Source organism: Mobula hypostoma, chromosome 7 (assembly GCF_963921235.1).
Source record: "Mobula hypostoma chromosome 7, sMobHyp1.1, whole genome shotgun sequence".
In the NCBI taxonomy this organism is placed as follows: Eukaryota; Metazoa; Chordata; class Chondrichthyes; order Myliobatiformes; family Myliobatidae; genus Mobula; species Mobula hypostoma.
The window spans coordinates 112,951,637-112,972,992 of NC_086103.1; the positions used below are offsets into that span (position 1 = coordinate 112,951,637).

General features: G+C 41.2%; 1 protein-coding gene across 5 annotated transcripts in view; it reads left to right on the forward strand.

The window, feature by feature from the left end:
• Window positions 1–21,356, forward strand: part of LOC134348997 (short transient receptor potential channel 6-like) — a 120,569-nt gene that overhangs the window by 89,850 nt on the left and 9,363 nt on the right. For 2 of the 5 annotated variants that reach the window (XM_063052825.1, XM_063052829.1), the window contains 3 exons: window positions 8,615–8,812; window positions 10,135–10,161; window positions 11,574–11,657. In XM_063052825.1, coding sequence (XP_062908895.1) covers window positions 8,615–8,812; window positions 10,135–10,161; window positions 11,574–11,657 — 309 coding nt within the window. Of the gene's footprint in view, window positions 1–8,614; window positions 8,819–8,954; window positions 9,001–10,134; window positions 10,162–11,573; window positions 11,658–21,356 lie in introns of all 5 variants that reach the window. The other 3 variants (XM_063052827.1, XM_063052830.1, XM_063052828.1) reach the window with 3 other exon arrangements.

Genomic DNA, 21,356 nt, shown 5'->3' on the forward strand with positions numbered 1-21,356 from the left:
CACCTTTTTTCTTTAATAATTGACTCTGCTCTCCTCAACTGATTGACGTGTCATCTCCAGATGACATCAGACGCAATCTACTCTGTGTAGGAGAGTGTTCTAGTTCTGTCCTTAATCTTTCCATGTACCCATTTTTGATCACCTCTGTAGTCCCTCATCAGGACTGCTTCTCCAGGAGTGAAACATCAAACCTCCTTATTTGAGGAATCCTCAGTTTGTCCTGCATACACTTTCTGAGATTAGGTTTGAGGAGATCCAAGTGCGAGCACAAGGAACAATCCAGGAAGAGCATAACTGGTGAGTTGTTGGTTGTGGAGTCTGTTGCATTGCAATATGCAAGGAGAAAATTGGCGAGCTTCTGATTCAGTTTCAGTGTATTGTGTTCTGCTGACGTTACTTGCAATGTGTTCTTTAGACTCTGGACAAACTTTTCTGCTAAGCAATTTGTAGTTGGTCGGTATGGTGCAGATGCAATGATATTCCATTCATTTTCAGGAACCACTGAAACTGTTCCACAATAAACTGTGGTCTATTGTCACTGACTAAGGATTCTGCATCACCAGACCTTGAGAAGTGGCTTCTGAACACATCAGCTACGTGCAAGACTGTAGTAGAGGCTATTGAGAACACGTATGCCCATGTTGTACTTCAGCTTCATCCACTACTACCAAGAAATTTGAGCCCATGAACGATCCCACAAAATGGTTTGGCAGGAAAATGTAGGTCATTCCTGGGGATGGAGAGGCACTGCTCTTGGCACCTTCTGGATGTATTAGCATCCCAAACAGTGCATGAGAAGCTGCTCAATCTGCTGACCTATTCCAGACCATCATACAAAGCTTTGAGCCAACGCTTTCATTATGATGTTGCCTGGATGACCAGCATATAGCTCCTCCAACACTTTAGCTCTCAGATCCACCACTGCTCGCATTTTCTCAGCATACTTGTGTGATGCTGGTGTGTCAATGGTGTGACCACAGTAAGTGATGCTTGGTTTAAAGACTTCACACTTGTTGTGCCATACTCCGAGCCCATAATAATCTAATCCTTTCAGCACTGTCTTGAGATTTTGGAGATTGTCTTCGTTATCCTCACTGGTAACAGTGATGTCATCCAGATAACACAGAGTGTCCTTGGCAGCCTTTCAGTACTTGGTCCATTGTTTTCTGCCAGAGTGCAGATGCTACTCCATAAATAAGCCTATTATAGTGATAAAGCCCTTTGTGAGTGTTAGTGGTGAGAAACACTTTGGACTCTTCTTCCATCTCCATCTGTAGGTAGCTCTCTGCTAAGTTCACTTTGCAAACCTTTCTGGGGGGTAACATTTCAGCAAAAATATCTTCTATTGTAGGCAGAGGATATTGATCTAATTTCAGTACTGGATTTATGGTGACCTTAAAATTGCCACAGATTCTGACAGACCCCATTTTTCTTGGCTACTGGTATCACTGTCATTGCCTGTGGGCTCCACTGAACCTTGGAATGAATTCCTTCGATGTCCATGTGATCTAGCTCAGTGGCTAATTTATCTCTGATGGTATAAAGAACACTCATGCTTTGTAAAACTTGGGTGTGGCATTTTCATTGAACAGTATCTTATCCTTGATATTTCTGAGTTTTCCGACGCCATCCTTGAACATTGTTATTGCTTCATCCAGTACCTTTCTTAATTCTCTCTCAGTTGACTCTGTTGCAGGGGATGTGGCATGAAAATGGTGGCTGAACATCCAGTTAGTTTGTAGTTGTCTCAGCTAATTATGGCTCCACAATGCTGGCCCACCTACTTTAAATGCATGCAAGCCAATGTGGTTCATTCATTTTTGTATTTCACTGTTACAATGTCATTCCTGCAGGAGTTACCTTTTCTCCAGTATAAGTTCTTAGTTGGATATCTGCAGGCTTCACTTCAGTATCTTTGAACTGTCATTCAAACTCATTTTGTGGAATGACTGAAACAGCCAAGCCAGTGTCCAATTCCATTTTAATTAATTTGCTATTCACTTCTGGTGGAAGCCATATTTCTTGACTCTGGTTAGATTTCACATTGTAATTCTGAAGGCCTGTGTCACTCTCATCATTACCAGCTTTTCATCAACAGCATGCAGATTCATTCGCTTTGAAACTGAAAATTGACTTTTTATCTTTTTCTCTCTTCCCTGTGAAGTCCATTTATTTTTGTCTGCTGAAAATGCTCTTTGTATGTTTCCTACTTTGTTGCACTTCCTGCAAGTTCCATCCTTAAATCTGCATTGACCTGGTGTATGTGAGCCCCTGTCACAAAAGTATCACAATTTATTTGGCTAGACAGGTTTCTGTTTAGACATTGCAATTTTGTTCACACTCACTTTCATTCCTGACTGCAAGTCAATCACATTTCAGGCTGCTGTTTCCATCAATACAGCTATTTCAACAGCTCTTTTGAGTTGTGCTTCAGTTAAAAGCCGTTTTTGAATGTTATCTTATAGGATTCCACAAACTAAATGATCTCTCAGTACATCAAGCCCATCACTGAACTGACAATGCTTCGCCAATCTCTTGAATTCAGCCACGCACTGTAAGCTGAAATAGATTCCCTTTCCTTTTGATTTCTCTTATGAAACTAAAAGTTGCCTGCAATCAACAACAGTTTCAGCTCTAAATGTTCCTGCATTAATTTCACAATATCAGCAAAGCTGATTTCAGCAAGTTTGCTTTGAGTAGTCAAACTTCTAAACAAACTGTGTACTTTTCTGCATATTACACTCAGCAATTTATTCAGATCATTCAGTTTCTATCAGCCTGTTGTCTTCTGTGCAATCAGATGTATCTATCTTTCTGATGTAGCCAGATTTTTGTTTCTTACTTACTATTATTATCACATGTTACTCACTGTTTATGAACCCATGAATGTCAACCACTTTGTTTTGCCTTGCCTTTTTATTAACTTGATCGTCTGCTCCCTTTCCAAAGATAAAAAATTGCTGCACTTTTTTTGAAACTCAAACATCTTGCTGCACTTCAACAGGTAGGTAGTCATCTTGGGTTAATTTTAAAACATACTTGTTATAACCATATAACAATTACAGCACGGAAACAGGCCATCTTGGCCCTTCTAGTCCGTGCCGAATTCTTACTCTCACCTAGTCCCACCGACCTGCACTCAGCCCATAACCCTCCATTCCTTTCCTGTCCATATATCTATCCAATTTAACTTTAAACGACAACATCGAACTCAACCACTTCTGCTAGAAGCTCATTCCACACAGCTACCACTCTCTGAGTAAAGAAGTTCCCCCTCATGTTACCCCTAAACTTTTGTCCTTTAACTCTCAACTCATGTCCTCTTGTTTGAATCTTCCCCACTCTCAATGGAAAAAGACTATCCACGTCAACTCTATCTGTCCCCCTCATAATTTTAAACACCTCTGTCAAGTCCCCCCTCAACCTTCTACACTCCAAAGAATAAAGACCTAACTTGTTCAACCTTTCTCTGTAACTTAGGAGATGAAACCCAGGCAACATTTTAGTAAACCTCCTCTGTACTGTCTCAATTTTATTGACATCTTTCCTATAATTCGGTGACCAGAACTGTACACAATACTCCAAATTTGGCTTTACCAATGTCCTATACAATTTCAACATTACAACCCAACTCCTATACGCAATGCTCTGATTAATAAAGGCCAGCATACCAAAAGCTTTCTTCACCACCCTATCCACATGAGAGTCCACCTTCAGGGAACTATGCACCATTATTCCTAGATCCCTCTGTTCTACAGCATTCGTCAATGCCCTACCATTTACCATGTATGTCCTATTTTGAATAGTCCTACCAAAACGTAGCACCTCACATGTTATGTTTTTTAACTCCAAAAACTAATTGGTAGTAAAACACTGGAGCCCAGGAGCATGCGTACACTAAGATTTTCTTTAGTGAGGCATGCACATATGATATGGTGGCATAATGACATATGTCATTCATGTACTTTTACATATAACCAATAATCAATTATGTAAACAACAAGGAATGCTTAATCAATCAATATTACTGAAATGTTTATACACAACAATTTTCCTGTTTTATTTTTACACAAGTCTTATTTCTAATTTCAATGCAGTTCTGCATTTACTCATTTTAGGGTTAAACCTGTTATCTGCTTTTTCAATTCCATGCATTATTTGATTAGTTTACACCTTAACTGTTTCCTCTTCAGGAAATACAACTCCATTTACATCCCTGTTTCTTTCTGGATACCCACCACCACTCTTCTCTGTCTAGAGGAACTTGTCCTCACTCTTAATAATTTCTCCTTTGGCTCCTCCTACTTCCTTCAAACAAAAGGTGTAGCCATGGGCACTCGCATGGGTCCCAGCTATGCCTATCTTTTTGTCAGCTACATGGAACAGTCTATGTTCCAAGCCTACACTGGTGCCCATCCTCCACTTTTCCTACGCTACATCGATGTTTGCATTGGTGCTGCTCCCTACAAACATGCTGAACTCGTCGACTTCATCAACTTTGCCTCCAACTTCCACCCTGCCCTCAAATTGACCTGGTTCATTTCTGACACCTCCCTCCACTTCTCGATCTCACTGTCTCTATCTCTGGAGACGGTTTATCTACTGATGTCTATTGGTTGTTCGTCCATCGTTGACGTCGATGAGGACCTGGACACCATTATTGATGGTGTCGAGACTAGCGCATGATTTGGATTTAAGTGAGGGAGAGTTGCGCAGCGTCAGCCTCACTCTCTCTTCCCAATTCCCATCTGGATCCAGTGGCAAGACAGAGTCTAGACGGCTGGAGATGGGACTAGGCGCAGTGGATGACCAGGACGTCTTCTGTGTCTTGTCCTGTTCTACACGTTCCACGACGCTTGCAGAGACCGCCTTCGTGACTGTTGGACCTTCCATAGGTCTCGTCCACTCAATCCGCCGGAGTCTGTCTTCACCTGCTGGGTTAGACAACTCCCTATCTCACCGAGGGTTTGAGACCCGTCGGCTACTCTCACCTGGTTTAGCCGGCTTGTCGAAGCCGTTGCCCGGGGTGTGGCTGCTGTCGCATGCAAACAGCTACGGGGAGCCACAGGTGAGAGCTGAGTGCCAGGTGGGGACCAAAGGTGGACTAACCGCCCTGAAAAGGACGCGACATGTTCCCCCACCAGAGGTGCTACCCCTCCCTGACACCCCATACACCCCTGATGTCTATTTTTAACCTATGGACTCTCAAATCTACTTGGACTATACCACTTCCCACCTTGTTACTTGCAAAAATGCCTCAATTCCTCCATCTCCACCACATATGCTCTTAGGATGCGACTTTTCATTCTAGAACGAAGGAGGATTTTCCTTCCTCCACCATCAATGCTGCCCTCAACTATATCTCTTCCATTTTACACAAGTCTGCACTTACCCCATCCTCCTGCCACCCAACCAGGGACAGGGTTCCTCTTGTCCACACCTACCATCCCACCAGCTTCCGTATCCAGCTCAAAATTCTCTGGAACTTCCACTATCTCCATTGGGATCCCACTACCAAGCACATGTTCCCCTCTTCCCCACTTTCTGCTTTCCGCAGGGATTGCTCCTTACATGACCCCCTTGTCCATTTGTCCCTCCCCACTGATCTCCCTCCTGGAACTTATCTTTGCAAGTGGAATAAGTGCTACACCTGCTCCTACACCTCCTCCCTTACAACCATTCAGGACCCCAAGCAGTCTTTCCAGGTGAGGTGACACTTCAACTGTGAGTCGGTTGGGGTCATATACAGTGTCTGGAGCTGCCGGTGTGGCATCTTGTATATCGGTAAGACCGGATGTAGATTGGGAGACCATTTCACCAAGCACTTATGTTCCATCCGCCAGAAGAAGCAGGATCTCCCAGTGGCCAGCCATTTTATTCCACTCCCCATTCCCATTCCGACATGACAGTCCACGGCCTCCTCTACTGTCGCAATGAGGCCACACTCAGGTTGGAGGAGCAACACCTTATATTCCATCTGGGTAACCTTCAACATGATGGCATTGACATCGATTTCTTGAATTTCTTGTAAAGGCCCCCCACCCCTTCACCATTCCCTCTCTCACCATATCTCTTTGCCTGCCCACCACCTCCCTCTGGTGCTCTTCCCTGTTTTTCTTCCTTCCATGTCCTCTGTTCTCTCCTATTGGACTCACCCTTCTCTAGCTCTGTATTTTTTTCACCAATCAATTTCCCAGCTCTTTACTTCATCATTCCCCCTCCTGGTTTCACCTGCCAACTTGTGTTTCTCTTTCCTCTTCCCCACCTTTTAAATCTACTCATCTTTTTTTCTCCAGTCCTGCTGAAGGGTCTTGGCCCGAAACGTTAACTGTCCTTTTTTCCCACAGATGCTGCCATCTGCAGATTTTCTCTTGACAGTGCCTGATCCACTGAGTTCCTTCAGGAGCTCAATATTGCTCCAGATCCCTGTATCTGCAGTCTCTTGTGTCTCCAAAGAATTTTGTAGCTGGAGAAGGGAAATCCTACTTATTTTGGTGATCTGGATAAAAAGAGAGAACATTGGAAAACTTAGTGCATTTGTGGTGGGAGAAATAGAACTGATATTACAGACTGGGTGTTTTTAAACTGCTCAATGTTAAATATTGAAGTTTGAAAGTATACCAAATGCTTTCTGCATGCCTGTCAATCTGAACTTGAGCTGAACTACCAATTACATTTCTGTTCCATAACTAAGATCACCTGGTTTATCTTGCATAACATTACCTAGTCCCAGTTCATCTCCCAATGAAGCCCTTGTGCAAGCTTTAATTCCTTCCTGACATTACCAACTAAGTACATTTCCTGGCCACCTGCCTTGATTATAGTGTAGATAAATTTTAGGTCACTGAAACCTTTTCAGCATTCAAATTGCCTATTTCTTGTTTATTAGTGCCACCCACAGTCTACTCTTTGTTCTTGCAACTTTCCTTTGGATGGGGGAACAGCTGTGATGGCTCTAGCAGACAGTCACAACCTCAGCTGGTCCTATAAGAAACAGGATAAAACCTGTAGATGCTGGAAATCCAAAGCAACACACAAAAAATGCAGGAGGAACTCAGCAGGCCAGGTGGTCTCTAATGCTGGGTGAAGCAAAGAGCTGGGAAGTTGATTGGTAGATGAAGGGCTGGAGGAGGGGGTATTGAAATGTCTGGCTACCAGGTGATCCCGTTTTAATTGCGAGACCAATTGGCTGAGCACTTAATGCTCCATCCGCCAGAAAAAGTGAGATCTCCCAGGTGCCAGCCATTCCAATTCCACTTCCCATTTCTATTCCGACACGTTAGTCCATGGCCTCTTCTACTGCCCCAATGAGGCCACGCTCAGGTTGGAGGAGCAATACCTTGTATTCCATCTGGGTAGCTTCCAACTTGAACTTCATGTAACTACCCCACTTCCTTCACCATTCCATCATTACTGTTTCTCGCTCTCACCTTGTCTCGTTACCTGCCCATCACCTCCCTCCAGTGCTCCTCCTCCTCCCTTTCCTTGCATGGTCCTCTATCCTCTCCTATCAGATTTCCCCTGTATCTCTTTCACCAATCACCTTCCACCCCTTTACTTCGCTCCCTCGCCCAGTTTTGTCTATCGCCCACCATCTCGTACTTCTTCCTTCACTCCACCCACCTTCTTACTCTGACTTCTCATCTTTCATTCCAGTCCCGATGATGGGGCTCGGCCTGAAACGTCGATTCTTTGCTCTTTTCCGTAGATGCTGGCCGGCCTGCTGAGTTCATCCAGCATTTGTGAGTGTTGCTTTGGTCCTACAAGAAGGCGGCTGGAGAGGGGGCATTGGTGAAGATGGCTGTGCCTGGCAGCCTAGCCAAGTCACTGATTCATCCCAGTTTATCTGTGGAAGCTGCTTTGGTCTAGAGCAACTGTACTTGATTTCTGCAAGCTTTGTCGTTCAGGAACTGCTGCCAAGTATTCTGAAGCTCTTGCTGTCAAGATCACTACAACCCTTTGCATCCCGAACATTGATATAATATTCTGATATTAGATTAGAATAATCTAATATTCTAATCTGATATTAAATTAGAAGATAATATTTTCATTGAAAGATACTGCCACCATCTGCCCAGTTTGACAATGCAAATCACTGCAGCACCTTACAAATAATTTTAGCAGAAGAACAGCAACAAAATGGGTGAAAAAATGACCAGGGCAGGATCACAAGAATTTAACTGATGCAAAAGCAGAAATGCAGGATGGGGTCTGAAAGGGGAGCTCAAAGGTTGGAGTGAAGATATCAGACACACACAAAATGGGAGAACTCAGAAGCAAACTATAAATAACCATAAAGGAAGTTTGATGACATATCTGTCATTACAGATTTTAATTATGTTCCTGATGTACTGTATTTACATACATTTTGTTACATCCATCACGGTATCCTTGGCTGATGCAGGAGGTGGAAATCAATTGCTATATGTGGACTGTAGTGGGATGTGACCATATAGGAATAATAATGTCATGTGTATGGGCTGGAAATAATAATTGCTAAGTGAAAACTGTTAGTGTCAGGGAATTGCTGATGTTTTATGCTTTTTACTTGTGACACAGATGAATGCTTGTATTTTTCTTTATGGTAAATTATCATATTTTCTTGATTTTGAAGAATGATGCTGATGTGGAATGGAAGTTTGCCAGAGCCAAACTATGGATTTCCTATTTTGAAGAAGGACGGACACTTGCAGTGCCTTTTAACTTGGTGCCAAGTCCAAAGGCCTTCTTTTATCTTCTATTGAGAATTAAGAAGTTTCTACCGAATCTTTGGAGATGTAGCAGAGGACAGTGCCAAGAAAATGCAGAGACGGCAAAGGTATAAGTTTGGCAATTAAAGCATTTAATGGATTTTTTAATTAAAAAAATGTTTGATAATATGTGCTCAATAAAAATGAGGCAAGGAAACTACCATCTGAAGTAGCATATAAACGAAGAAAAAAATAAATTTGCAGGACTAAATTGGAACACAAACTGGCAATACAAAGTGACAAATCAAAAGCAAGAGTTACAGCAAAAGAAACTTAAAAGCAAAACAAAAAAATAGTTTTTACAGTCATGTTGGGAAGACCTTACAAACAACTCAACTGAATATGATACCATTTTACAAAGTAAGGAAAAAGTAGACATATGAAATATCTGTAATGCTATTTAGAGTAGAAAAAAGGAAAATGATGTTGGATGCCAAAAGGATACTAATATTTAATCAGAGCAAGAACTCATTACAATCACTAAATTGGAGAAAGCAGTTGTAGCATTAGCATTTGTAGGTTCTTCTATATTACTATTTAGTAGGGCAGATAACAACGTGGAGGTTTCTTTACAAATATCCCTTATCGATGGTTAACACTCAGCTAGCATCAGAGAATGCTGGACATGCTCGGTAGGTCAGGAGGTATTTATGGAGGACAAGACAGAGCTAATGGACCATTTTTTTTAGAATTGAGAGAACGGAGTAAGTGCGTATAATCTGGCAGAGAATATGGAGAGATGCAGAGAATGAAAAGAATGACTGTGGAAGAAGGTGCATGATAGTTTGCTGTAGACTGAAGGCATCTTGTTGATGGCAATTAACATCCATTTAAAAAAAAAATCATTTTCTTCTCTGACCCTCTTTATAAACCTTCTCCCGAAACTATCAAACCTTCAGCAACCTCTCCTGGTAGTCAGCAATGTGTATCATCCTATTTACATGCTTATGATTATACAAATAATTATTTGCAAGTCATGTATGCACATTATCAAAAGCTACAAATAACTAAAGGTAAACCTACTTTTCTAATCATTTTGACTGCACCACTATAATATATAGACTCGACAATTTAGTATTATATTGCCTAGGTACTGATGAGCCCCGGTTTAAGATGGGGCTGGTGATGCCCAGCAACTACTTATTGGTGGCAAAACCAAAAGAAAGAAAGCTACTAAATACCTTATTAATGGCACTTCATTAATAACGATCACCATTAATTATGGAGAGATGAGTGATGGCGGCAGCAGAAATGGTTGAGGAAAGCAGAGGCGAATGTGCATGGGAGGCCTGGTTGAGGCAAGTGAAGGTGGAGGCGGGGTTCAAGCAGAGGCATCCCTGAGAGCAAGAAAAGTCCTGATGTCTGATCGAATCAGAAAGGTCAGGGTGTTGGGACCAGAAGCGAGGCAGGGGTTGTGATGTTTATTCAGCTCTGCGCTGAACTGAGATTTTGGAATGCAGTGATGCCTGGCTTGGCATCTGTGGTCTCACAATGTTTTCTCGGCCTTATGATGAACTGAGGCTGTGGCCTGTTGCAGCTGAAGTGATGCCTGGCTTTGTGTCTTTCATAAAAGTTCAGTTTCTGAAGCTATTTGTTAACTTTTATTGTTTGCACAATTTGTTTTTTCTCTCTCTGTGCATTGAATATTTGATGGACTTTTTAAATGGGTTCTTTTCGGTTTCTTTGTTTTGTGGCTGCCTGTAAGGAGAGGAAGCTCAAGGTTGTATAATATATACAAACTTTGATAATAAGTGTTTATTGAACTTTGAATGACTTCTCTGGTAAATTTAATAAATAACTTGTCTCATTATACCAAAGGGTTACTTTATTGTACATCAATCCATTTATTCTCATGCAGTTTTCAATATTCACTGTAATCTCCAAAACTTAAGAAAGAGCAATACCCCATTAATCACTATAGTAATTACATCTATACATTGTTGGCTAAGTATTCTAAAGAATCTCTAATCTCTAGAGACTGCTGTGTGTGAACATCACAGGAGACCAGCAGTTTCTGAGATACTCAAACCACCCAATCTGGCAACCTTGTCACTTCTATCATATTTCTTCCCCATTCTGATATTTGGTCTGAACAACAATACTTATTGACCATGTCTGCATGGTCTTGTGCACTGAGTTGTTGTCACATGATTGGCTGATTAAATATTTGCATTAATGAGCAGATGTACATAATTAAGTGGCCACTGAATGTAGATTTACTGGACAGAAATCTACAATTAAAAAACATGGAATGATTACACAAACTAAAACTGAATTTCCTGCTATGCAAGCAGTTATTTTATCAAAGTTTTCAAGGTCTTAAGGGGAGCTGATGAGATAAATATAGGGAATATATTGCTTTTGATTGGTCAGTAAAGGACTAGCAAGAATAAATTAAACTTGTAACTAAACATGCCAAGCATGATTATGAAAAACTTCTACATGGAAAATGTGGCAGATGTTTAGAACATACTGTAAATCAATGTTGCTTTGTCATCACCGTGTCAAGGGTTGGCTTTCCCTACCAAATATTGTTGCTGGAGAACCATCACTACAAGGGCTACAGTACTGGCAGTGGAAGATAAATGCATCCTTGAATGTAATAAAACAATTGGGGGAAAATAGATATTTTTATCTTAATATTTGAAAGCAACATTCAACAACTAGATTTTTTTCATAGTATTACAACTTGTCTTCAAATAGTATCTCCATCGAGTTTTGAGTTAGCAAGTGCTGTGTGTAGATTCTAGGTGCCAAAATCTCCAGTTAATATATCTGGCAAACATTATGCTATATCCAGACTTGTTCATTTTCTCTCCCCAGCTCAAACACTGCAAACAGTCAAGTATTCAAAGTTCTGAAACTAACAGTTTACATAATGTCAGAAATCCACCAACACGGTACCAGGTAAGCATACTTATGAGCATTATGAACCCTTACACTAACCTGCAAATGTATTACAATCCAAGAATTTTGATGGCCTCAAATTCTGGCTATGAGACTTTCTTTCATATTATGGCAGATACCCAACAGTAAAGATCTACTTACACCTGTATTTCAGAATTCCATCTTCCTTTGAATTAATTTAATATTTATTAAGTTACAAAACATAACATTAGTGAAGAGGATAGGATTTCAAAAAGAACCCGAGATAGCTACAGACCTGCTGAAAGTGCAGCAAAACGTTCAAAATAAATAAAAAGACAGAGGAACGTTGAGTGAAATGCAGTCCAGAACATGCAGTGGGATAATAGAGTCTGGAAGAAGCAGTACAGCACATATTCTTTGGAAGAGAAGACAGGATTGAGTTTAAAAAAAAATAAGAAAGCAGAAGAATTCAGGGTTCAAGAAGAGTGAGTACTGGGTAATAATAATCATTGGAAAAAAAATCAGAGATGACTGGATACAGCGGAAAGATTGATGAGTTTAATTATACAACAGGTTATTGGCTCCTGTATACTGAATGAATGGAACAATAATTTGACAGAATGAAATAGCCAATAAGAAGCAAGTGCCAATTTTGCTAAGTGTAAGATTGCTTCGAGGTATAACTGCTCCTACCAAACCATCACAATTAAGCTTTCCTGATATTGTCAAAGGAACTCAGGAACACTTAGAACCAAAGCCATTGTTGATTGCGGAATGGTTTAGGTTTCATAAGCGGAATCTAAAAGAAGGTAAGTCAATTTCAGTGTACATAGCTGAATTGAAGAGATTGTTTGAGCTTTGTCAGTTTGGTAATGGACTCAGTGATACACTAAGAGATTGTTTAGTCTGTGGAATCTTACAAGAATGCATTCAAAATGGCTTCTACCTGAAGTAGAACTCACATTTAAAACAACAGTTAAAATCACTATCAATAGAATCAGCGGACAGAGAAGTAATTGAGTGTAGTAGTGAGGAATGAAAGTGAGTGTGAACAAAATTTCAATGACTAAACAGAAACCAGCCTGGCCAAACAAATACGAGGAATTCTGCAGATGCTGGAAATTCACGCAACACACATCAAAGTTGCTGGTGAACGAAGCAGGCCAGGCAGCATCTCTAGGAAGAGGTACAGTCGATCTGCAGGGATCGCTCCCTACGCGACTCCCTTGTCCATTCATCCCCCCATCCCTCCCCACTGATCTCCCTCCTGGCACTTATCCGTGTAAGCGGAACAAGTGCTACACATGCCCTTACACTTCCTCCCTTACCACCATTCAGGGCCCCAGACAGTCCTTCCCGGTGAGGCGACCCTTCATCTGTGAGTCGGCTGGGGTGATATACTGCGTCCAGTGCTCCTGATGTGGCCTTCTATATATTGGCGAGACCCAACGCAGACTGGGAGATTGTTTTGCTGAACACCTACGCTCTGTCCGCCAGAGAAAGCAGGATCTCTCAGTGGCCACACATTTTAATTCCACATCCCATTCCCATTCTGATATGTCCATCCACGGCCTCCTCTACTGTAAAGATGAAGCCACACTTAGGTTGGAGGAACAACACCTTATATTCCGTCTGGGTAGCCTCCAACCTGATGGCATGAACATTGACTTCTCAAACTTCCGCTAATGCCCCACCTCCCCCTCGTACCCCATCCGTTATTTATTTATATACACACATTCTTTCTCTCTCTCACCTTTTTCTTCCTCTGTCCCTCTGACTATACCCCTTGCCCATCCTCTGGGTTTTCCCCCACTCCCCCCTTTCCTTCTCCCTGGGCCTCCTGTCCCATGATCCTCTCATATCCCTTTGCCAATCAACTGTCCAGCTCTTGGCTCCATCCTTCCCCCTCCTGTCTTCTCCTATCATTTTGGATCTCCCCATCCCCCTCCCCCTCCCACTTTCAAATCTCTTACTAGCTCTTCCTTCAGTTAGTCCTGACGAAACGTCGACTGTACCTCTTCCTAGAGATGTTGCCTGGCCTGCTGCATTCACCAGCAACTTTGATGTGTGTGGCCAAACAAATAGTGTTATGGTTCTTGTAGAGGCTCACATACAGTAAACAAATGCAGGTTTAAAAGCAGAATATACAACAGAATAGGACAAATACAGAAAACATGACAGGTCGACAAAAGTAAATAGTATACACAGGGAAGAGAAAATACAGTTTTAAAAAAAAACACTAATCTGCAGGATTTTGAAGAAAAATTTGATAATGATAAGAGTGAACCAGGACTGAGTAGCCTTGAGATTTACACTTTGGAAACAAACAGGAGACAAAGCAACACATGTGGCTTTCACCAGAAGTGAATGCAAGTTAATTAAAATGGATTTGGACACTGGATCACTCATTCCACAAAATGAGTTTGGTACTTCAAAGATACTAAACTGAAGTCTGCAGATATTCAACTAAGAACTTGTACTGGAGAAAAGATTAATCCTGTGGGAATGACATTTGTACTTGTGAAATACAACAACCAACAAGTCACATTAAGCTCGTTAGTTTTAAAAACAGGAGGACCAGAATTGTGGGGATATGATTGACTGAGAAAACTACAACTTGAATGGAGATCCATCCACCATTTGCATGCCATAACCCCACCTGTAAAGCCAACAGAACGTGAATTAAGAAATGTGTTGGCTGATGCCACAACTGTTTCCATGCCAAACACTGTGATCCGTTGCCCAACAGAGAACAAATAGGTGTTGGTGCCAACCTCCATGCCTCTGGTTGGAAAGCATATTGGACCAAGGAAGGCCCTGCTGCTTAGAGGAATCGTGAAAGTGACGAAAGCAGCGGTCCGACTACAACAGATTTTGTCATCAACATATCTGAGAAAACTTCTGATATGTTAATCAGGCAGTTATTTGCAAAATGTGGCTTGGTTTTAAGCTGGAAAAAAGTTCAAGGAGGTTCAGGAAAGTTGCAAGTATTCGGCTTTTGTGAATATAAAGATCCAGAATCTACTTGTCGTGTGTTAAGGTTACTGCATGAACTTCAAGTGGGAGACAAAAATCTGCTTCTATAAGTAGATGAAAAGACCAAAGCCCAGCTGGATGAATGGAAGGCCATAAAGAAAGGAGTTAATGGAGATCCGAAAACAGAGGGGTTGTCAGATGATGTGGATGAGGAAACCAAGAGGAGAGATCATATCTTCAGGGGAGCAATAGAAAGATCAATAAGAGAATGCTCCAGTGAACTAAAGGTTACCTTCCCAAGATCAAGATACACAAACTAGAAGAAAATAAGGGAGAAGAGATGGAGAGAAAAATGTGAATGAGGAAGAGAAAGGTGTGAAAGAGAGAAAGAAAAAGAAAGGGATTGAAGTAGATCTAGAGAAAGAAAAGGGGAAGAAAAGTGTCCAGAGCTATTAGAACCAATTCCTACAGTCTCAGAGTCAGCTGCTACAGCCGCCATGGAGGAGGCCCCAGAACCTGAGATAGTTTTAACAGCCAGAAGTCTCACCTGCCAAGAAGAGGGATACCCCTCGTCAGGAAAAACATTATCCCACAAGAATAAGAAAGCCTCCACAGTGATTAAATCTTTAAACCTGAATAGGTCAATTTAAAAATAACTATGCTGTGGATGTCTGTAGTTAGTAGTTGTATTATATAGTATACTGTGTATATAGTTGAGATGCATTCTGTGTTGAGCTGGAGTTCATAGCTAAGTAGGGAGGAGTGTTGTGTATTTGATATTTCAATAGTATTTGAGTAAATTTGTATTGCATATTGGTTGATTAAACATTCTTGTTCTTTAAATAATTCATTATGAGTTATACGTAAGAATATGTTAATTGCATACGCCATCACGCTACCATGTGATATGTACACACCTCACTTAAAGTAAAGATGAAGTTACTCTCACATTTCGGACTCCCTTCATTTGAATTAATTGAATGTTTTGAAGCTACAAAACATAACATCCTTCCTAAATCTCACTTTAATTAAGCTTTCCTTATTCAGTTTTATAGTAATTAAAGTACGAATTTTGTGAGTGTTAGTCCCACCTGCAGAAATTATCTCTGTCAATCAAAGGAGAATGATGATGGTTCATATAGCACCTTTCAAGAGTTTAGGCTATTTTAAAAGTCTTCACAACCAATTAATTTTTATTGAGGTTTAGTCATTGTTGCAGGAAAAGAATATCAATCAGCCATTGATCTTATGCAGGCTCATTGACAAACTGCTTTAATTAACCCCTTCCTCTTAAAAATGTTTACCCTTGAGTACTTATGGAGTCCTCTTTCTCCATTCATTCAAGCTGAATATTCTTATAGCCTGATGTATGTAATGGGATATCTAATTGGAGGACAGTGAGATCTAAACAGCAAAGAAATAAACTACCATCTAAACAGGAAGAAGGAGATTGAGGCTATCATTTTACAAAAAGTGCAGATTGAACTGATACAAGCTTTTAATTTTGCAATGTATCCAGTCAGAAGAAGCTGTCTATCTGGTTACTGACTTTGCTTGGATGATAAATTTTGACAAGGATATCTTTGTGATGCCTCGCCCTTTCCTCAGCTAGCTAAGAAAGCTGAAAGAACCTCAAATTAATCAATATCAAATTTATAGATTTAAAGAAATGTTTGCCATTGTCAGGTCTTTTGTATGCCTTCATTTGTTTAATGCATCATCCTCAAAGACCAGTTGCTACAGTGCCTATAAAAAGTATTCACCCCCCTTGGAAGTTTTCATGTTTTATTGTTTTACGATATTGAATCACAGTGGATTTAGTTTGCCTTTTTTTGACACTGATCAACAGAGAAAGACTCTTCTATCAAAGTTAAAACAGATCTCTACAAAGTGATCTAAATTAATTACAAATATAAAACTCAAAATAATTGATTGCATAAGTATTCACCCCCTTCAAGTCAGTATTTGGTAGATAAGACCATAAGATATAAGGGAGAATTAGGCCATTCAGTCTATTGAGTTTGCTCTGCAATTTCATCATGGCTGATCCTGGATCCCACTCAACCCCACACAACTGCCTTTTCACTGTATCCTTCGATGCCCTGACTGATCAGGAGACGATCAACTTCCGCCTTTAATATACTCACGGACCTGGCCTCCACCGCAGTCTGTGGCAGAGCATTCCACAGATTCACTACTCTCTGGCTAAACAAATTCCTCCCTACCTCTAATCTAAAGGGTCATTGCTCAATTTTGAGATTGTACCCTCTAGTTCTGGATATGCCCACTATAGGAACCATCCTTTCCACATCCACCCTATCTATCTCCTTTCAACATTCAATAGGTAGATGCACCTTTGGCAGCAATTACAACCTTGAGGTTGTGTGAATAGTTCTCTGTCAGCTTTGTACCTCTGGACACTGCAATTTTTCCCCATTCTGCCAGGGCCTGCTCCTCACAACATGATGCAGACACCACCACGCTTCATGGTAGGGATGGTGTGCAGTTGATTATGTGAGGTGTTTGGCTTACGCCAAACATAGCATTGAATCTGATGGCTAAAAAGCTCAATTTTGGTTTAATCAGACCATAGAACCTTCTTCCAGCTGATTCTGGAGTCTCTCACATGCCTTCTGGCAAACTCTAGCCGAGATTTTTTTCAACAGTGGCTTTCTCTTTGCCACTCTCCCATAAAGCTGCGACTGGTGGAGCACTCGAGTGGCTGCTGTTGTATGCGCAGTCTCGCCCATTTGAGCCATTGAAGCTTGTAACTCCTCTAGAATTGTCATAGGTCTCTTGGTTTTCAAACACCAATGATGGGGTCTCCCTCAATAGACCCCTTCTTGCACAGTCACTCATTATTTGAGGATGGCCTGCTATATGCAGATTTACAGATGCGCCATATTCTTTCCAATACCTGATGATTGAGTTAACTGTTTTCAAAGGGATATTCAGTGACTTGGAAATTTTCTTGTATCCATCCATCTCCTGACGTGCTTTTCAATAACCTTTTCTCTGAGTTGCTTGGAGTGTTCTTTTGCCTTCATGGTGTAGTTTTTGCCAGGATACTGACTCACCAGACCTGGACCTTCCAGGTACAGGTGTATTTTTACTACCGTCACCTTGACTGTACATGGGTCTCCAAAAACAGATCTCCATTTATGTGACTTCTAAAACCAATTGGCTGCACCAGTGATGATTTGGTGTGTCATATTAAAGGGGGAGGGGTGAATACTTATCCAATCAATTATTTTGTGGTTTATATTTGTAATTAATTTAGATCACTTTGACACGAAATAGTCTTTTTCTGTCGATCAGTGTCAAAGAAAGCCAAATTTAAATCCATCGTGATTCAATGCTGTAAAACAATAAAACATGAAAACTTCGAAGGGGATGGGGGTGAATATGTTTTATAGGCACTGTATGAATTGAAAGTAATTGAATCAGCATGGTGATATGGTAGTATAGTATTATGACAGTGTCAGCAATCACTGATCAGGGTTCAATTCCCGCAGCTGTCTGTAAGGAGTTGGTACATTCTCTTCAGGACTGAATGGGTTTCCTCGGAGTCGTCTGGTTCCCTGCCACATCCCATGGTTTCGTAACCATGGGTTAGATTTAGCAAGTTGTGGACATGCTATGGTGGTGTTGGATGCATGGCGACACCTGTGGTCCCATGATTTGACTTGATGCGAATGATGCATTTCACTGTATGTTTCAATGTTTAACTGCACATGACAAATAAAGCAAATCTTTAAAAAAAATCTTTAAACACCAAGGATGATAGCATAGGAAATCTGAATTGATGAGCTCACCAGAGAAGGGTTCCTCAATTAGTGGATTCAAGTTTGTTTAAAATATTCCAACAGAGTATTAGTGTTAGGTGAACCAGTAGTTCAAACTCTTCTCCCACTCTTCATCCAGAAGATTAAAATGCACGAGATCCACAGTGAATTAGTCATTTGGATTCAGAACTGGCTTGCCCGCAGAAGACAGAGGGTAGTGGTGAAAGGGACTTGTCCTAGCTGTGATTAGTTGTGTTCTGCAGGGATCTGTACCTCTGCTGTTTGTAATGTATATAATTGACCTGGATGAAATTGTAGGTGGGTGGGTTAGTAAGTTTGCGTATGATACAAAGATTGGTGGTGTTGTGGATTGCGTAGAAGATGGGCAAGGAATACAGTGGTATATAGATCAGTTGCAGATGTGGGTGGAGAAATGGCAGATCAAGCTTAACTGGACAAATGTGAAATGTTGCACCTTGGCCAAGTGGTTAAGGCATTGGACTAGCGACCTGAAGGTCGTGAGTTCGAGCCCCAGCCGACAGAACGTGTTGTGTCCTTGAGCAGGGCACTTAATCACACATTGCTCTGTGACAACACTGGTGCCAAGCTGTATGGGTCCTAATGCCCATCCCTTGGACAACATTGGTGTCGTGGGGAGGGGAGACTTGCAGCATGGGCAACTGCTGGTCTTCCATACAACCTTGCCCAGGCCTGCGCCCTGGAGAGTGAAGACTTTCCAGGCGCAGATCCATGGTCTCACAAGACTAACAGATGGTTGGTCAAATGTATAGAGACAGTACACTGTTAAGGGCAAGACCCTTAACAGTATTGATTAGCAGAGGGACCTTGAATGACCAAGTTCATAGCTTCCTGATAGTGGCTACACTGGTTGATACAGTAGTTAAGATGGTATATGGTACGATTGCCTTTACCATCGAGGCATTGCATTCAAAAGTCAGGAAGTTATATTGCAACTTAATAAAACTCTAGTTAGGCCACATGTGGGATATTGCATACTGTTACGTTTTGTAACTCCAAAGCATTAAACTAATTCAAAGGAGAACAAGAGAGCTGGGAATGAAAGTCTAACTTTGGATTTTGCTTTAAGCAAGGCACGCATGTATCAAGTGGTAGCATCATGCGTATACAATTCATTCACTCTTACATATAACCTGCGATGCTTTATGTAAACAATAAAGAATGCTTAATCAAACAATAATTACAATGTTATTAAAATATTACTGAAACATTAAATATACAACACTCCTCCCTGCTTAGCTATAAAGTCTGACTCAATATAGAATACATCTCGACTTATATACATATACTATATATACTGTATACTCTGTCAAACAACTACTATATAGATACCCACATCGTAATAAATTTTAAATTGTCCCATTCAGGCCTAAAGATTTAATCGCTGCAGAGGATTTCTTACTCTTGTGGGATGTCTTTCCTGACAAGAGAGGTCACTCTTCTTGGCAGGAGAGATGTGTGGCTGTGAAACAATCTCACATTCTGGGGCTTACCCTGTAATGATGGTAGTTGTTGACTCCTGGATAGCATGAAGTGATTCTGAAAGCTCTGGACATCCTTTCTTCTCCTTTTCTTGCCTTTTCTCTTTGAATCTATTTCGATCATTGCTTCTCTCCTGGTCACAGCTTCTTTCTCTTTCTTTATCCCACTCTTTTTCTTTCTCATGTTCCTTCTCGCTTTCACACCTTTCCCTTTCTGTCTCTCACTCACGCTCTTTCTCTCTGTCTCTTCTCTATTTCAACTCCGTATGTCTTTTTCTTGCCCTACTTTTTCTTCAAGTTTCTTGTGATGCTGGCCCTCCTGTTTTTACCACTTGGCTTGTTGGATGTTATACTTCTCTGTTACAGATGTTGTTCCCACAGGAGTCATCTTTCCTCCAGTGTAAGATCTTAGTTGGATAACTATTTGTAGTTGGATGGTACAGTGCCGATGTAATGCCTTATTCCAATCATTTTCAGGAATGAATGAAACGGTTCCACAACAAATTGTGGTCCATTGTCTAAGGGTTCTGGAACACCAGTTCTTGCGAAGAAGCTTCTGAACACCTCAACAGTGTGCAAGGCTGTAGTGGAGACTATTGACAACACTTCTGGCCACTTTGTACTTAGCTGCATCCACTAGTACTGAGAAATTTGAGCCCATGAATGATCTGGGCAAAATCCTCTACAGGGCAATGCAGAGCATTCTCCGGGATGGAGAGATGCTGCTCTTGGCATCTTCTGGATGTCTTGACATCCTGAACAGTGCATGGCAAGCTGCTTGATCTGCTAATCTAGCTCAGTATCCCAGGCCACTAGACAAAGCTTAAAGCCAATAATTTCAATTTGACCTTGCCTAGATGACTGGTATGTAGCTCATCCAACAATTTAGTGCTCAGTTTGGATGGCACAACAACTCAAAATCACCATATACGACAACCTCAGTCAAGGGAAAGTTCATCTTGTTGCTGTTAAAAATGGGGGAGCTGATGTTTCTGTTGCACATACCAGCCAGTTTTGATTGCACGTAGACCTGCGACACTGAGGTCTTTTCTGGTTTACCTTTGGATCACCTCTGCTGTAAAAGGGAGACTTTTGATTTGATTTGGAAAGAATACATCAAGATGAGTGTCCTCTTTTGTCAATTCTTCAGGTATTTCCTTTTCCAAGGGTAAAGGGGACAATCTGTCAGCATTTCTGTGATTAGTTGTCCTCTTGAATTTGATCATGTCATTGTATGTTCCAAGAAACAGAAGCCACCTCTGCATTTGGTGCTGTGCTGTTAGTGGAACACCCTTCTGTGCACTGAACATGGACACCATTGGCTGGTGATTAGTGGTGAAGATAAACTCTCTCCCGTACAAATTCAGGTTGAAGCATTTTACTCCCCAAATCTGGCATAGTGGCTAGGTTTGGTAGGAACCGTTATATTAATAGACAAATCCTAAAAAGGACTGCAA